Below are 16714 nucleotides of genomic sequence, written 5' to 3'. Positions count from 1 at the left end.
AAAAAAGGGTTAAAACTGCACTAAGGCTTTTGGGACTCTGTGTATTACACAGGTGAGGGAAGTGAGGCCCCCGACGCAGCATAAAAAAGGATTCCACTGCCGCCTCGGGGATCCTGACCTTGAGGTGCCGAGGCTTCGGCTGGCTCGGATTTCCAGGTTCAGAGGCGCTAGCACGAGCTGACAGCGCAGGTCGAAGCCCGCAGCCCCTTACGTGCCTCGCGGGGGCGCGCACGCCTGGGGCGCGCTCCCGCAGGGTCGATTCCTTTGGCCTGCGCGGTGCGAGGATCGCCGTTGTCATCGATGGCGGGGGCGCGCTCGCTCGCCGGGGCGCGGGGCCGCGGACGGGAACTGCAGTCGGCGGCCATCTTCTTTCCCAAGCCGGCTGCTTCCTAGTGCCGGTCCGGGAGTCCGCCACCTCCGGTCTGGGTGCCCCGCGGCCTCGGTGGCGACCAGTAGTGGTGGCGGCAGCGGTGGCGGCGGGGGGCGAGGCGGGGGCAGGAAGAACCATCCTCCGCCAGGGTCACCGTTACTACCCCCTAGCGCGCTCACCCCCCCACCCCCCCCACTTCCTTCGGCCGCCCCCCAGCGGTCCCTGAGGGCAGAGAGAGGTGGGGAGCCGGGGCTCCCCTCCCCAGCCCCCTCCCCGGGCCGCCACCGCCTCTTCTCTCGTCTCCCCATAGGGCTCGGGCAGGGCGAGCTGAGCTGGGGTCCCATTCCCCCTCCCCCTGCCCTCCCCACCCCCCGCGGCCACACCTGCCCCCTTCCCCGGCTCCACCCCCCAGACCGAGCTGAGGGTCTGCACCCACCTTCTCCTAGATGGGATAAGCTGTAAAGATGTTTAGCTTTGAAGGGGAGTTCAAAACCAGGCCCAAGGTGTCCCTTGGAGGAGCCAGTAGGAAGGTAAGAGACCTGCCTCTACTCTCGGCCGCCCGGGCTTCTCGCCCCATCCCCTCCCCTTCCCCCCTCTGCCCCCTCCCCGGAGCAGCGGGGAACAGCCCCGCTCACCCCCACCCCACCCCTCTGCCCGCTGTGGGCCGGCCGCTCGTGGCCCGCGGGGTGCCCGGCTCGTGCCCTTACTCTCCTTCCCCCGCCCCCATCCCTGCCCTTCCCCTCCGAGACACCTGAAGCCCCACCCCGAAGGCGGGGGTCGTGGCCGTAGCCCTCGGCCCGGGGGTCCCCCTGGCCCTCGTTGTCACCCCCTCCCCGAGGCACGGGGCTTCTCTTTGTTGTTAGTCTCGGAACCGCTCGTTCCGCCGCCGTCTTTTAAGTTTTCTTTCAAATGGAACAAACTTCTAGGCGCTCGAGGCCGGCTCGCTCGCTTTTTGTACGCGGCTGGCCCGGGGAAGCGATTTGGCTGCACCAACCTCGGGCCTTCTGCCCGGCATCGGGCTGGCTTAGGGTGGTCTCTTGGGCTCTCTTACAGAGAGCAGCGAGAGAAGGAGGCTGGTTGGGGTTGTTTAGCTTTTGGATTCTCATGGGAAGGTCTCTTAGGGGGAAGGTCAAAGCCAACCGAAAATAGTTCTAGTTAGCAACGTGGGCACTTCCTTAGAATGGTAATTAAGTAATGGTTTCTGTGTTGTCATCCTAGGTGAGGAGCTGTTTACATCGCTAGTGTTGCAATATTCTATTCTACTTTTAGTGAGGATATAAAACGACTCTTGATCAGTAGGGTTTAAAATTGAGTTTTGACAACTTGGCGGAGTGAAATAATTCTTAGGTTAGAATCAAAGAACATTTCTGTCCATTGCATTTCTCTGACAGCAAGTATATTCTGGATAAGGGGAGACTTTATTATAATCTTTGCTAATGCAAAGCTATTGGTTTTCATTAAGCTACATGGAGGGGCGGGGTTGAGTTTCAAAGTTAAGGAATTTTAACATGCAGAAGTGGCAATTGGGAGAGCATATCTTTTTAGGAATAATAATTAGCTATTTTTTGCACCTTTGGCATTAAATTGTGATTGCCTTTAAAAATAGCTTCATTACAACAAAGATAAAACTTAACTTTGTGCAGAGTAACAAAGATAAGGTAGTTGGTGAGATACAAAGTTTAGTTTAAGCTTAGTTGATTTCTTCATGGAATTTATAGTTTATTTGAGGATACAATTCAAACAACTCTTTGGTATTGCATTAAAGGTGTAAACCAAAGTGAAATGTAGAACCTGAGGAGTCATACTGTAAATGTGAGGGTGGGGATCAGGGATAACTTCATGTTGGAGCAGGCATTTGAATTGGGCCTCAAAGGATACAAGTTAAGATGAGAAGTGAGACTTTGTAGGGGTGGGCAACAACATAAGCAGAGGCACCGAGGTCAGAGAATACAGGCCAAGCTGCCGGTGTGTGAGTGTGGTGGGTGAATGGTTCAGTTTGGCAGAAATGTAGAGTTCAAGGGGGTGGGGTTTAAATTAAGCAAAGAACATTTATTATGTCCCTGCTGTGAGCCAGGCCTTAGAGGCACATCTCCAGGCATCTGGGGAGACAAATAGAAATAATGAAACTCACTGCTCTTGATCTTGGGGAGCTAGGTGGAGTGCTGGGCCTCTCATCTTTCTGATTTCAAACGTGGCCTCAGACAGTTACTAGCTGTGTGGTCCTGGGCAAGTCACTTAATCCTCTTTATCTCAGTTTCCTTATATGTAAAATGAGCTGGAGAAGGAAATGGCAAACTCCTCCAGTATCTCTGCCAACAAAACCCCAAATGGGGTCATGAAGAGTTGGATGTAACTGAACAGTAATAGCACTCTTTTTTTTTTAATTTTTTAAACTTTTTTTTTTCTTTTCTTTTTAGGGCAATGAGGGTTAAGTGACTTGCCCAGGGTCACACAGCTAGTAAGTGTTAAGTGTCTGAGGCTGGATTTGAACTCAGGTACTCCTGACTCCAAGGTTGGTGCTTTATCCACTGCGCCACCTAGCTGCCCCCAGTAATAGCACTCTTGATCTTACATTCTTGAGGGAATGGGAGGGAAAGGGAGACAGCATATTTGCTTATGCCTGTATTGTTTATATATGTGTGTGTGTATACACATACATGTACACATATATGTATACATATATGTAATATACACATACACACATATGCACACAGACATATTGCCTTTTGGACTTTTTTTTTTGGTGAGGCAATAGCTAGTAAGTGTTAAGTTTCTGAGGCTGGATTTGAACTCAGGTCCTCCTGAATCCAGGGCGGGTGCTCTATCCACTGTGCCACCTAGGTGCCCCTTTTTTGGACATTTTTAACTGTCCAAAGGATAACTTATCTTTTTCTCCAAACCCACCGTTCTTTCTGTGGAGGCTATTTTCTGCTTAGGGGCAGCTAGGTGGCATGGTAGATTGGGCTTGGAGTCGAGAAGACCTGTGTTCAAGTTCAGCCTCAGACACTCCCTATCTCAGTCCCATATCCAGTCTGTTGCCATGGTCTGTCAGTATTACCAAATATACCCCCTTCTCTCCCAATACTGCCATCACTCCAGGATAAACCCTCATCACCTCATTCCATGTTTACAGCAGTAGCCTGCTCTTGGGTCTGCCTGCTTCCTGTCTCTCCCCAGTCTGATCCCATCCACCATTCAGACACTAAAAGTGATTTTCCTAAAACACTGGTCTGTTAATGTTTCTCCCTTACTCCTTAAACTCTAGGGTCCTCCCGTTGTCTCCTAGAACAAATACAAAATGATCTGTTTTGCATTCAAAACCTAGGGGCCCCCCCCCCCCAGTCTTCTTACACCCTAGTCCTTACCTTTACTGCTTTGTCTCTTGGCTGTAGGCCTCTGGCCATTTTCCACTGGCCACTGCATAGAAGGCCTTTCGCTCCTCCCTGGTTTCCTTAAATTCTCAACCTTTTACTGGAAGCTTTCCCTATACCCTCTTTCAGTTATTTATTTAATTTAGGGTGCTTGCTTTCTATTAATTATTTCCTATTTATCCTGTATATAGGTTGCTTTGTATATATTTGCTTATTGTTGCCTCCATTAGATTGTAACCTCCTTGAGGGTAAAGACTGTCTTTTTCTTTTTGTATCCCCAGTGCTCATAGCAGGTGTTTAATAAATGTTTATTTAATTACTAGCTGTGTGACCTTGGGCAAGTCATTTAACCTGTTTGTCTCAGTTTCTTCCACTGTAAAGTGGGAATAGTAATAGCTCCTACCTCCCCGTGTTGTGAGAAATAAATGAGATAATATGGTAAAGTGCTTAATAGGCTATTGTAAATGCTATTATTGTTATTTATCAAGGGTACCACCATCCTTTCAGTCACCTTGGTATTAACCTTTGCTTCTCACTTTTTCACTCCCACCCATATCTAATTAGTTGCCAAGCTTTGTCGTTTCTAACTCCACAATATCTCTCAAATTTGACCTTATTTATACAGCTACCACTTTTGTTCAGGCCTTTATCATCTTTTCCCTTGGTCTTCAGTCTTCAAATCTCTTCCTACTCCACTTACCCTTTACATGATTACCAAATTGATACTTCTTTTTTTTAATGGGGCAGTGGGGTTAAGTGACTTGCCCAGGGTCACACAGCTAGTAAGTGTCAAGTGTCTGAGGCCGGATTTGAACTCAGGAACTCCTGAATCCAGGACTGGTGCTTTATCCACTGCGCCACCTAGCCACCCCCAAATTGATACTTCTTAAAAACAGGGTTGGTCTTGCTGAAGTCTTTGCTCAATAAACTCTTCCCTCTTCACAGTCTATCTCCCGCCTACCTTTCAAATCTTTTTATACCATATTTAAAGTGGCTTTTTTGATATTCTTCACATGACACTTCACCTACAAGACTGTCTATCCCTTAGGCTTTGAATGCACTTGATAGTTTCTTAAAAAGCTCTGCTCATGTGACAGCTACAAGAAGACATTCCTGATTCCCTCAGGATGTTTGTTGTTCCTTCAGTCTGACAAGACCCTGGTGACCAACTGTCCATAGGGTTTTTCTTGGCAAAGATACTGGAGTGTATTGGAGGGGTTAAGTAACTTGCTTAGGTTCACACAGCTAGTAAATGCCTGAAGTCAGATTTGAACTTGGTCTTTCTGACTCCAGGCCACTGTGCTACCTCAAGATGTCCTGTAGATGTCTTAGATTCAGCATGTCCAGAGCAGACTCTTTTCTCCCAAAGCCTCTCCTTTTTCTAACCTACTTTTCTCTTTAGGAGCACTTATTCTTCTACTCAGGCTTTACACTTTTCACCCTCTCCATCTAATCAGTTGACATACCATCATCTTCTGCATCTATTCCCTTCTCCCGTCATTCAGTCTCCACTGTAGTTCAGGGGCTTATATAACTTTTTCCTTGCCTTATTCTAGGAGTATCCTAATTGATCTCTACCTCCAATCCTTCTTTCAGTCCATCCTACACACCACCCAGAGTGACAGAGTGATGTTCTCAAACATAGGTCTAATGATGTCATTCTCATGCTCAGTAAGCTCCAGTGGCCTCCAATTAGGGAATCAAATACAAACTTCTTTGTTTAGTGTTTTTAAAAAAATGTGTGTGTATGCACACAGATTTTATATATATATATATATACACACACACACACATATATACACATATATATGATATGTATTTTCTTCCAATTATAGGTAAAAACTAATTTTGACATTTTTTTGATCTTAATATAAAATTTTGAGTTCCAAATTCTCTCCTTCCCCCTCTTTGATACAGATTATACATGTTCAGTCATGCAAGACATATTTCCATATTAGCCCATGTTGCAAAAGAAAATAGACCAAAAAAAAACCCCAAGAAAAAGAAAGTTTTTTTTGTTGTTAAAAGAAAGTTTTAAAAAAATATGTTTCGATTTTCACTCAGACTTCATCAGTTCTTTGTATAGAGGTGGATAGCATTTTTCATTATAAGTCCTTCAGAATTGTTTTGGATCATTGTATTATTGAGAAGAGCTAAGTCTATCACAGTTGATGATCACATTTTTGCTGGTACTGTGTACAATGTTCTCCTGATTCTGCTTATTTTACTTTGGATCAATTCATATAAGGCTTTACAGGTTTTTCTGAAACCATCAACTTTGTTACTTATAGCACAATAGTATTCCATCGCAGTTATATGCCACTACTTGTTCAGCCATTTCCCAATTGATGGGCGTCCCTTCAACTTCCAATTCTTTGCCACCACAAAAAAAGATGCTATCTATATATAAAATATAGGTCCTTTTTCTATTTTTTTCTTTTTTTGGGATACATTCCTGGTAGTGGTACTGCTGATTTAGAAAATCAACCCAAATGTTCTCATGGACTATTTGTGCCCTACCTGTGGTAGAGCAGTCCAAGCTCCTATTGGTCTGATCATTCACTGTCAGACACATTGTAACTTGACTCTAACAAAGTGAAATAATTTTGGTGCTCTTCCAGAAAGGACATCAACCAACCATTGCTGAGTCAAAGGGTCACAGTTTGGGGGCAGCTAGGTGGCTCAGTAAATAAAGCACCAGCCCTGGATTCAGGAGGACCTGAGTTTAAATCTGGCCTCAGACACTTGACACTTCCTAGCTGTGTGACCCTGGGCAAGTCACTTAACCCTCATTGCCCTGGGGGAAAAAAGGGGTCACAGTTTTATAACCCTTTGGGCATAGTTCCAAATTGCTCTCCAGAATGGTTGGATCAGTTCACAACTCCACCAACAGTGCTTTAGTGTTCCAATTTTTCCACATCTCCTCCAACATTTGTCATTTCCTTTTTTTGTTCTGTTGGCCAATCTGATATGTATAAGGTAGTAGCTCAGAGTTGTTTTAATTTGCATTTCTATAATCAGTTGTGATTTAGAGCACTTTTTCATTTGATTATAGATAGCTTTGATTTTTTTTTCTACTTAAAACTGCCTGTTCATATACTTTGACCATTTATTAATTTGGGAATGACTCATATTATAAATTTGACTCAGTTCTTTCTATATTTGAGAATTGGAGACTTTATCAGAGAAACTTGCTATAACTGTGTGTGTGTGTGTGTGTGTGTGTGTCCCCTTTTTTTCTTTTTTTCTAATCTTGACTAAATTGGTTTTGTTTGTGCAAAACCTTTTTAATGTAATCTTATCAAAATTAATCATCTGCATAATACTCTATCTCTTGTTTGGTTCCAGATTCTTTCCTTAGCCCCCGATCTGACAGGTAAAATATTGTATGTGCCCCTTATGTCCTTATGATATCATCATTTATGTCTAAATCATGTTATGCATTTTGACTGTATCCTGGTGTACAGGATACAGTTGGTCTGTACCTAATTGCTTCCAAATTGCTTTTCAGTTTTCTCAGCAATTTTTGTCAGATATTGAGTTCTTTTCCCAAAAGCTTGGATATGTTAAGTATTTAAATCTTTTGACACACTAGCTTGCCTTTCTAGGCTTATTACACATCTAGGCTTATTACACACCCTCTTTATACATTTTAGTGTCTTGCCAAATCAACCTCCTTGTTTTTCAGTGCACATCACTTTCTTCCATCTTTTGGATGGGCTGCCCTCCTGCTTGGAATGTGATCCCTCCACTCTGCCTTGTAGAATCCCTAGCTTTCTTCAAAGCTCAACTGTAGTTCCATCACCTATACTACTAATCTTATCTTGATTCCTCACTTGTCACCCATCCCTTCATTACTTTGTATTTACTTTGTATATACTTAGCATTTTTGTATTTATTTAGTTGTTCACTTTGTTTTTCTAGAATAGAATATAAGTTCCTTAAGGGGCAGGGACTGTTACTTTTGTTTTTTTATCCACATTATTTAACTGAGTGCTTGACACATTGTAGTTGCTTAATAAATGTTGAATGAATGTATTGAACTGGTTGACACAACTGTTGTTCGTCCTTAGCTCTTGAAGAGGACCATGGCTTCAGGGTGATGTCATGACTTGCAGTGAATTGGATTCAAGTGAGGGAGAACTGTTTAAGGTCACCAACCTCACTCTCATTAAGTGATTTTGCTGGTGAGTGGCTTTGGGTAATAGATAAGAAGGGATAGGTGCCAGATATGTTTCTGAGGTGAGATTAAAAGTAATTAGTGACTGAGATTTGGGACATAGTATGATGAATGATAGAGTTAGAAGGAGCAGGGGGCAGCCAGATGGCACAGTGGATAAAGCACCGGCCCTGGATTCCGGAGGACCTGAGTTCAAATCCAGCCTCAGACACTTGACAGTTACTAGCTATGTGACCCTGGGAAAGTCACTTAACACTCATTGCCCTGCAAAAAAAAAAAAAAAGAAAGAGCAATAGGTTTGGGGGACAAATGTTCCCTCAGTAGTTTGAAACCTGTATCTAGAACCCAAAAGAGAAGTCAGGACTGGGAAGGAGGGAGGGAGGGAGGGAGAGAGGGAGAGAGGGAGAGGGAGAGGGAGAGGGAGAGGGAGAGGGAGGGAGGGAGGGAGAGGGAGAGTGTGTGTGTGTGTGTGTGTGTGTGTGTGTGTGTGTGTGAGATTTGCATAGAGGTGGTAGTTGAAATCTAGGAAATAAAAGAGAAAGGCCAAAGACAGAACCCTGGGTGGGGAACACCCACACCAGTATTAAGGGAAGTGGAAGATGTGACATTTAAAATCTAATGTGTGGTTGACTTATTCCTGTCCCAAGTGTAGGGGAAACTAGCTAGGGTTTACTTACAAATTAAAAACTTTAGCACCAGTTTTTGGGCATTAAGCATTTATTAAAGCATAGTAAAGAGAGAACATGTGGAGTTAAGAAAGTTAAGAAATCTATCCTAGAGGAGAGATAAGAGTTGTCTGGTCTGCATCTTCTTCGAGTGCCCCACCATGGGCTGTTTGAGAGACCAACTGCAAGAGGAAGCTCTTCCTACATCCCTGGAAGAGGCAGTCCTTACACACAGCTTCAAGCTAATTGGGCAGCATCACCCAAATCCATTGGTTCACTGGACTTGAAGGTGGTTCCTTGTTGACGTCAGCTGAGAACAATACCCTCTTGAGGGGCAGGCAGGTGTGGCTTCAATTGAATTAACTTTAAATGGGTTAATCAGCAAAGTCAATCAATCTCAGTCAATCCAGTCAGTTCAAATCAGTCTGGGGCCTTTGGGCATTGGCAAAACCCATTATTTTCTTATAAAGAGAATGGGGAGCCAGTAGAGGAAATCAGTAGGATTTATTAGGGAAGAATAGGGTGTCTGGGAAGCTGAGGGAACAGAGAATATTCATTAGTGGGGATCAGTCAGCAGAGTTAAAAGTTGCCCAGAATTCTAGGATCGGGTTTTAGACCTGTCTTACACTGAGTAAGTCAGTAACTTTAGGCAGGTCACTTAATCCCTTTATTTTTCTTCTTTACAAAGTGAAATTAATATACTACCTACTTTTACAGGATTGTTTGTGAAAACTTATACTACATCAAAAATTAAAGTTCAGCCATTGAAAGAAATTTGGAAATTTTAATTATAATTATGTAAATTTCTGGATGCAGGCACATATTGTATATCTTTTAAAAATAATTTTCTTCTAGAGAATATCATTTGCCTTTTACAGTTCCATGCACACTGTACACACTAAATAGGAGCAGCTGGGTAGCACAATGGGTAGAACACTGGCCTTGAAGTTGGGAGGACCTGAGTTCAAATCTCACCTCAGACACTTAGCTGTGTGACCCTGGGCAAATCACTTAACCCCAATTTCCTTAAACATCTAGGGCGTCTCCAGTCCTCCTGATAAATATTGTGTTGCCGGATCCATATGGCTCTGGAAGAGAGTGAGGTTGGTGACCTCCCTCACTTAAATCCAATTTAAATATTTTTGTACATGTGGGTCCTTTTCCCTTTTTTTATGACAATATCTTTTTACTAACTCATGTTGCCCTGGTATTCTTTGCTTTTTTGAACATGTGTGGGAACTGCTGAACCTCTGACAATAGATAAGACAGCACTTTTGCACACCCCTTCCTGCAATAATTTTCTATTAAAAATCTCCAGGGAAAATTATACAAGCTGCCTTTAAAACCTATGCCTGTCTCTTATCTCTTATAATTAGAAAGTCCTTCATGATATCTAAGCTTGGAGGTGGAAAATTCAACATGTATTCAAAGAAATTGAATTTCCTAGCTCCAATCAGATAATGGAAGATCTTGCAGGAATTATCTGGTATATGATGAAGGGTTTTTGAGCTGGTGAAAGGAAAAGGTACTGGGTGTTTGTGAGGAAATGGGAATTGGTCTCCTCAGGAATATAATACCTGTTTGAGGAAAAAGGTCTCCTTCTCCAGTCCTGTCCCCCCTCCAGCCCCCCCAACAAAATCACATGGTTCAGGGAAACCCTGAACTGGTCCAGATTAGGTCCATTCCTGAGCTGTGTCCATAGAAGGGAGGAATTGAAGAATTGTCCCTGTATCACCTCCCCCATTGGCTAAGAAATACTGCATTCAGGTTAGCTAGTTTTTGTAACCCTTGAGTAATCAGTCCAATGATGAAAAGGGGGAGGGGTCATTTCACATTAGGGATTGGGATAGAAAAGGTCCGCAAGACTCCATTTTATTTTTTGGTCACCCACCAGCTGGACACGGGGTGGCCCATTCTTTCGAGAATGACAATAAATGAGCCTTTGACACACCACCACTGAGTTCCAGAAAATTATTGTTGGAGTCATTTTTCTCACAGTGGTATTTTAGAAAGGTAGTTCTTGGCATTTGTGTGCTGGAGGAATGGTGGAGAGGTACTTTTTGCGTTGCCTAGTGCTTTTGTTTCTTTAGCCCCTTGACTGTCAACAAAACCATTGTGAAGTTGGTTAATTCAGGTTGAGACATTAACTTTTACTGTGAAGCATGTATTCATTGTCAACTGTGTGCCAGGCCTTGTGTTAAGCACAGGTGATGGTGATAGGCAAAAATAGTTCTTGCCTTCAAGGGGTTGTTGTTGTTTGTTGTTGTTCTTTTCTTCTCTCTTGCTGTACACTTGTATATATGTACAAACACAAAGTAGATGGAAGGTGACAAAAGCAGTTGATTGAAAACTGACCACTTCATCTAGTTTCCTGACCAGACTTTTGTCAATTTCAGACTGATTATTTTCTCGATCTCCCAAACTTGCCTCTCCTGAGATTCCCAAACTTGCTTTCTTGTACTTTTGCTTGCTATGTAAAATAGCTTTTATCTTAAGAACTTTTGAGATACTCAACCCTCACTGAAGTAATCTTTTCATTCTTTCAGCTTGTTATGTAAAAGAATCTGAAACTATGAGGTAACCTTCCCAAAGGCAGTCTCTTCATTCACTCCCTCTTGTCTTAGCACCCATATAAGCTTTGTCCCCAGTTCCTATTTTCTGGTACTCCTAGTACTTGCTATGGTGGTACGATGAGTTGTAACTCCTCTGCCCCCATTAAAGACCTTAATTTTGCTATGTTAATTGTTTTCAGGTTAAAAAAGTAATCTGCGGGGCAGCTAGGTGCATAGTGGGTAGAACACTGGCCCTGGAGTCAGGAGGACCTGAATTCAAATTCGACCTCAGACACTTAACTAGCTGTGTGATCCTAGGCAAGTCATTTAACTCCAATTGCCTCACTAAAAACAAAAAACCAAAACCAACACCAAACAAACAAAAAAGTAATCTGCAAGTTGAGGCATTCACCACTGGATAAATAGCCTTCCCATAGAATTTGAGTCTTAAATTTGAGTCTTTGAATTGAGTCTTAAAGGAATCCAGGAAAAACAGTATAGGCAGGGGTGAGAGGCAAGAGCATCTCTGCAATAGGGGACAGCCAATGCAGAGTCACAGAGTTTAGATATAAAATTAATATCCTCTTCAAGGAACAGCAAATAGATCAGTGTAGCAAAATAGAGTGTGCAGCAGGGAGTAAAATGGAAGAAGACTGGAAAGGTAGAAGGGTCTTGGTTATAAAGAGCTTTAAATGGCATAGAGAAAAGTTTATATTCCTTCTCTAGCAAATAGTCACTAGAGACATGTTACCCTGGTAACATGTCACACATAAGTGTGACATGGTCAGACTTATGCTTTAGAAAAATCACCTTAGCAACCAAGTAGAAGATGGATTGGAGTGGGGAAAGATTTGAGTCAAGAAGACCAGAGAAAAGCTGTTTTAATAGTCCAGGACAAGGTGATAAGGACTAAGTCACTAAGCATTTATTATTTGCCTACTATGTGTGAGGCACTGTGGGATACAAAGAAAAGACAGTCCTTGCTTTCAGAAGCACACAGTTAATGGGGATAACAGCATGTAAACATCTATATCTATTAATACACACACTCACACACCTAATAGATAGCATTAAGGGGAATCATGAAAGGCTTCTTGTAGAAGGTGTGATTTTAGGGACTTGAGGGAAGTCAAAGTCTTCCTTGACAGATGAAGGCTGGAATTCCAGGCATAGGGATAACCATTAAAAAGGCAGTATGGAAAGATGGAGAATCTTGTTTGAGGAACAGTAAGGATGCAAGTGTCACTGGAGAGTAGGGGTGTTTGGGGGAGACTTTTGACATGGATAAAGAGGCTAGCTCACCCAAAGAATCTTGTAAAATAAAAAGAGATTAGGAGAGGAATATATGGCTGGGGAACAGATCACCTTGGTGACTGTCCTCCTGGAGTAAGGGAAGACTGGTCTTTTGTATCTTTACAAAACAAAGACAGGGAAGGGAATTACAAGGGGAAATGCAAACACTGGGACCACAAACTAAGAGGGGATCTTTGTTACCAGGGTATCAGTAGGATACGCAGCATCCAACCATATCCTGCATATCCTCTTGCTTTTTTTTTTTTTTTTAGTGAGGCAATTGGGGTTAAGTGACTTGCCCAGGGTCACACAGCTAGTAAGTGTTAAGTGTCTGAGGCTGGATTTGAACTCAGGTCTTCCTGAATCCAGGGCTGGTGCTCTATCCACTGCGCCACCTAGCTGTGCCCCTATGCATATTCTCTTGCAGACCTTGCATACTGGGGTCATGTCCTGCCACAACTCATATCTGAGGTGGGAGAGAGAGCTGCTTTTTTTCCCTTAGTCTTGGGAGGTTGGGATCTTTAGGTTTCTTGGGGTCCCACTGTATACCTATAACAGGGGGATCATTGCTTTAGGAAGATCATTTTGACAACTGAGTGAAGGATGCATTGGAGTTGGGAGACTAGTGGCAGAGAAACAGATCAGTAAGCTGTTGAATTAATCCGGGCAGGAGGTGATAAGGTCCTGTACTGGGGTGGTGGCAGTATGAGGAGAGAAGGAAGCATATGGAGAGATATTACAAAGATAAAACCAACAGGTTTTTACCACAGATTGGATGTTTTCAGAAAGAGAGAATTGAGGATGACCTTTAGTTTTCTAGCCTGGAAGGGGTGGTACCCTTAACAGTAATAGGGAAATTAGGAAAAAGGAAAGACTTGGGGGGAAAGGGGAGGAGAGGAGATGTGTGTGTGTGTGTGTGTGTGTGTGTGTGTGTGTGTGTGTGTGTGTGTGTGTGAAGATAATGAATTCAGTTTTAGGTAATGTTGAATTTAAGATGTGTAGACATCCAGTTCAAGATGTTCAGTGTAAGCAGTTGGTGATGTGAGACTGGAGATCAGCAGAGTTTAGGTCTGGATATTTAGATTTGAGATATCACCTTAGAGATGATAATTGAATCCATGGGAGTTGATAAGATCACCTAGCGGAATAGTATAAAAGAAGAGGGCCCAGGACCAAGCCCTCTTGAGATACTCCTACTCTTCATAGATTTAACTTGGATGAGGAAAGAGGAGCCTGAGAACAATTGGTCATGTGTGGAGGAAAACCAGGAGAGAGGGAGTGTCCAGAAAACCTATAGAGAAGACAGCATCAAGGTGATCATTGTGTCAGAGGACCTAGAGCTATGTGTCAGGCACTCTGCTAAGTGCTGGGGATACAAATATAAAAAGAAAGCCATTTCTTTCCTTAAGGTGCTTATATTCTAATAAAGGAACACAGCATTTCTTTTAAATAATTTTTTCCATCAAAGGAATCCCTTCTTTTCCCATACAGTTGAGAAAGAAAAACAAAACTCTTATTACAAACATGTAACAAAGCAAAATTAAGCAAAGGAAATTCCCGCATTGACCACATCATTCGTGTGTGTGTGTGTGTGTGTGTGTGTGTGTGTGTCTGTGTGTCTGTGTCTGTGTCTGTGTCTGTCTGTCTGTCTGTCTGCCTGTCTGCCTGTCTGCCTGCGGCTAAAGGGGGGGTATTTTGGATTGGGAAGTCACTGGGATTGTGAGAGTGGAACCATGGGATATTTGGTTCACTTGACTTTTCCAAGAGGGCTGGTGTTGACTTTATTACTGACCCTAAAGCTAGAGGTGGAAAGGATGTGGGTGAGGGAGGAATGTGGAGAGGAAGGGTACTGGCAGATAGCCACAGAGAATTATGTTGAGTCTGGGTATGGCTGGTTATAGAGAAATCTTACTAGTTAAGAGTTTCATGGTTCAATGGTATGAAGATGATCATAGAGCGTCAACTCTCTTTAAGGTCATTGACTTTAATATATGTATATATGATTATTGTTGTGAGTACTTTGTTATCCTATGGGATTCTAGTTACTAGCAGTATAAGTATTTTGGATTTTTTTTAGAATTTGATTTTTTAGGAATGTTATTAGCAGTCACCCAAGTTTGCAACCTCAGGATTCTCTCTTCTGCTCTTAACAACCCTCCCCATATCTGCCCACTTACCAAGTTTTGTCATGGGACAACTAGGTGGTAGAGTGGATAGAACAGTGGACCTAAAGTCAGGAAGACCTGAGTTCAAATGTGGCTTCAGATACTGTGTGACCCGTGACAAGTCAGTCACTCAACCTGTTTGCTTTAGTTTCTTCATCTGTAAAATGAGGATAATAAAAACACTCTCTTGAGGTTGTTGTGAATTTGTTTGTTAGGAGTGAAGGGAAGGGAATATACCTTTATAATAGTGCTTACCGTGTAAATTTTTGTAAAGTAATACTTGTTAAGTACTTAGCACAGTGCTAGGCATATAGTAGGCGCTATATAAAAGCTAACTATTATGATTATCATCACGATCTGCCTTGTTAAATCACTGTTTATCAACACCTTTTGTTTATTAACCTGTATAAGGCACTGTGCTCAGAATACAAAGACAAAAATGAACCAGACTACCTTCAAAGGGCTTACATTTTGTAGGAAGATACAACATTTACATATGTGTAAATAGATGCAAAACAATTTCAAGCAATCAGCAAGCATTTATTAAATGTGGACTATGTGGCACCGTTTTTAGTGTTGGAGATTCAAAGACTTTTAAAAGTGCCTTACCTCAAGAAACTTACAAGCTACCTGTGGAAACAGCACTAACATAGATAAGTACAAAATAAAAACAAGGTACTTTTGGGGGAAAGGTGAGGGAGTTAGGAAAGGGTTCTTCACGTAGGAGGTAGTGCTTGAAATAAGTCTTAAAGGAAACTAGAGGTTCCAAGTGGCAGATAAGAAGAGGATGTATATTTCATCCATAAAAGTTAGGTAATGGAAAAGCATAGAGACTTGTCCTATGTGATCCCTTCCAACTCTAAATCTGTGGGCCTATGATTTATGGAAGAAATGGTCAGTCATTCAGTGAAAGACATCTAAAGCCAAACAGAGGAGTTCTTAGTTGTTTCTAGATGTAATAAATAGAGAAGTACTGAAACTTATTGATTGAGTACTTGTCTAAAACACAGAAGTTAAAATAGCAGAACTCATTTTTCTACCCTCCTAAATCCATCCTTTTTCAAATTTTCCTATTCCTATTGTTGTGGGGGAAATGGTGTAGGGGGTTTGGGATAGGGGTAGGGGTTTGGGGTCCTTAGGAATTCCTCCTTAAAGAATTACACCCTCTTGCACACAAATCTAATAGAATAAGATAATAGTTTGTTTAGGGGCTGGGGAAGGGAAACCAAGAGAGAAATCTTTGGATTTCTTCTCATGGGGAGAAGGCATGGCACAGAGTGTGGCTCTGAGATACTAATCTCCTCAAGCAGGAGACAGGCAGTTACTTTAATAGAGGTTCGATGGTGGTCCGATGAGATGATCGTCTGACTATGGAAAGTTCCCCTTTTGAAGGAGGACCATCCCCCACTGGTGGTGGCTGGGGGAATTGGGTGAGGGATGGCTTCAGATCTTTCAAGCCATCTATCTCTCTCCTCTACTGGCCACAAAGGCAGCAGCCACACCTAATTTTATCTCCCCAGGGGTGAGGGAGATTGGAATGAAGGGTGGTGGTCCCCGAGCTAGCTCAGTCCTGATCAGGTTCCACTTATCTCTTTAGGTGTGTCTGTCCTTTGGTTTAATTTCTCAAGGAGAAGGTTCTATGATGTACCCCAGAGAACTGAGGTGCTAGGCCCTATAACACTATCAAGGGCACAACCACTCTTGTAGTCAGTCACTCGAATTTGGAATCCGGGTATTTGTTCTCACTCTCACTTATCCTATATGTAGTTTCCAGATTGTGTTTTTACCTTTTTATCTTGTTGGTAGATGTTTTGGAGTCATTCTTTTCTGGGTTTGTTGTGTCTTGAGGGTCCTTGTCACCATAATAGTTTTTAATGATGGAATTCTTTTTTCTTTCTCATTGTTCCAGCCTATTTCCTTACTTCAGACTCAGTTTGAGGGTCATTCTCTGCCTACTTCTGGAGGGAATGTGTAGACTGATCCTGCTTGGGGTATTGGTGGTTGTGCTATTTTAAGATCTCAGGCTGGGGGACCATCATTCTCTCAGTCCTCTTAAATTGGTCTGATCTAGGACAAAGTCTGATCACTGTTTCCTTGGTCTGGGTTCTTTAAGTTCCT

The 16714-nt window shown here is 42.8% G+C and overlaps 1 protein-coding gene across 3 annotated transcripts in view; it reads left to right on the top strand.

Moving 5' to 3' along the window:
- Positions 1 to 311: 311 nt before the first annotated feature.
- Positions 312 to 16714, top strand: part of UBE3C (ubiquitin protein ligase E3C) — a 172506-nt gene continuing 156103 nt past the window's right edge. The window contains exon 1 of one of the 3 annotated variants that reach the window (XM_043967090.1): positions 312 to 900. In XM_043967090.1, the coding sequence (XP_043823025.1) occupies positions 835 to 900 (66 nt within the window). In that variant the 5' untranslated portion in view covers positions 312 to 834. The remainder of the gene's footprint in view (positions 901 to 16714) is intronic. The other 2 variants (XM_043967093.1, XM_043967091.1) reach the window with 2 other exon arrangements.

Source organism: Dromiciops gliroides, chromosome 5 (assembly GCF_019393635.1).
Source record: "Dromiciops gliroides isolate mDroGli1 chromosome 5, mDroGli1.pri, whole genome shotgun sequence".
In the NCBI taxonomy this organism is placed as follows: domain Eukaryota; kingdom Metazoa; phylum Chordata; class Mammalia; order Microbiotheria; family Microbiotheriidae; genus Dromiciops; species Dromiciops gliroides.
This window is presented reverse-complemented; position numbering and strand designations above follow the sequence as displayed.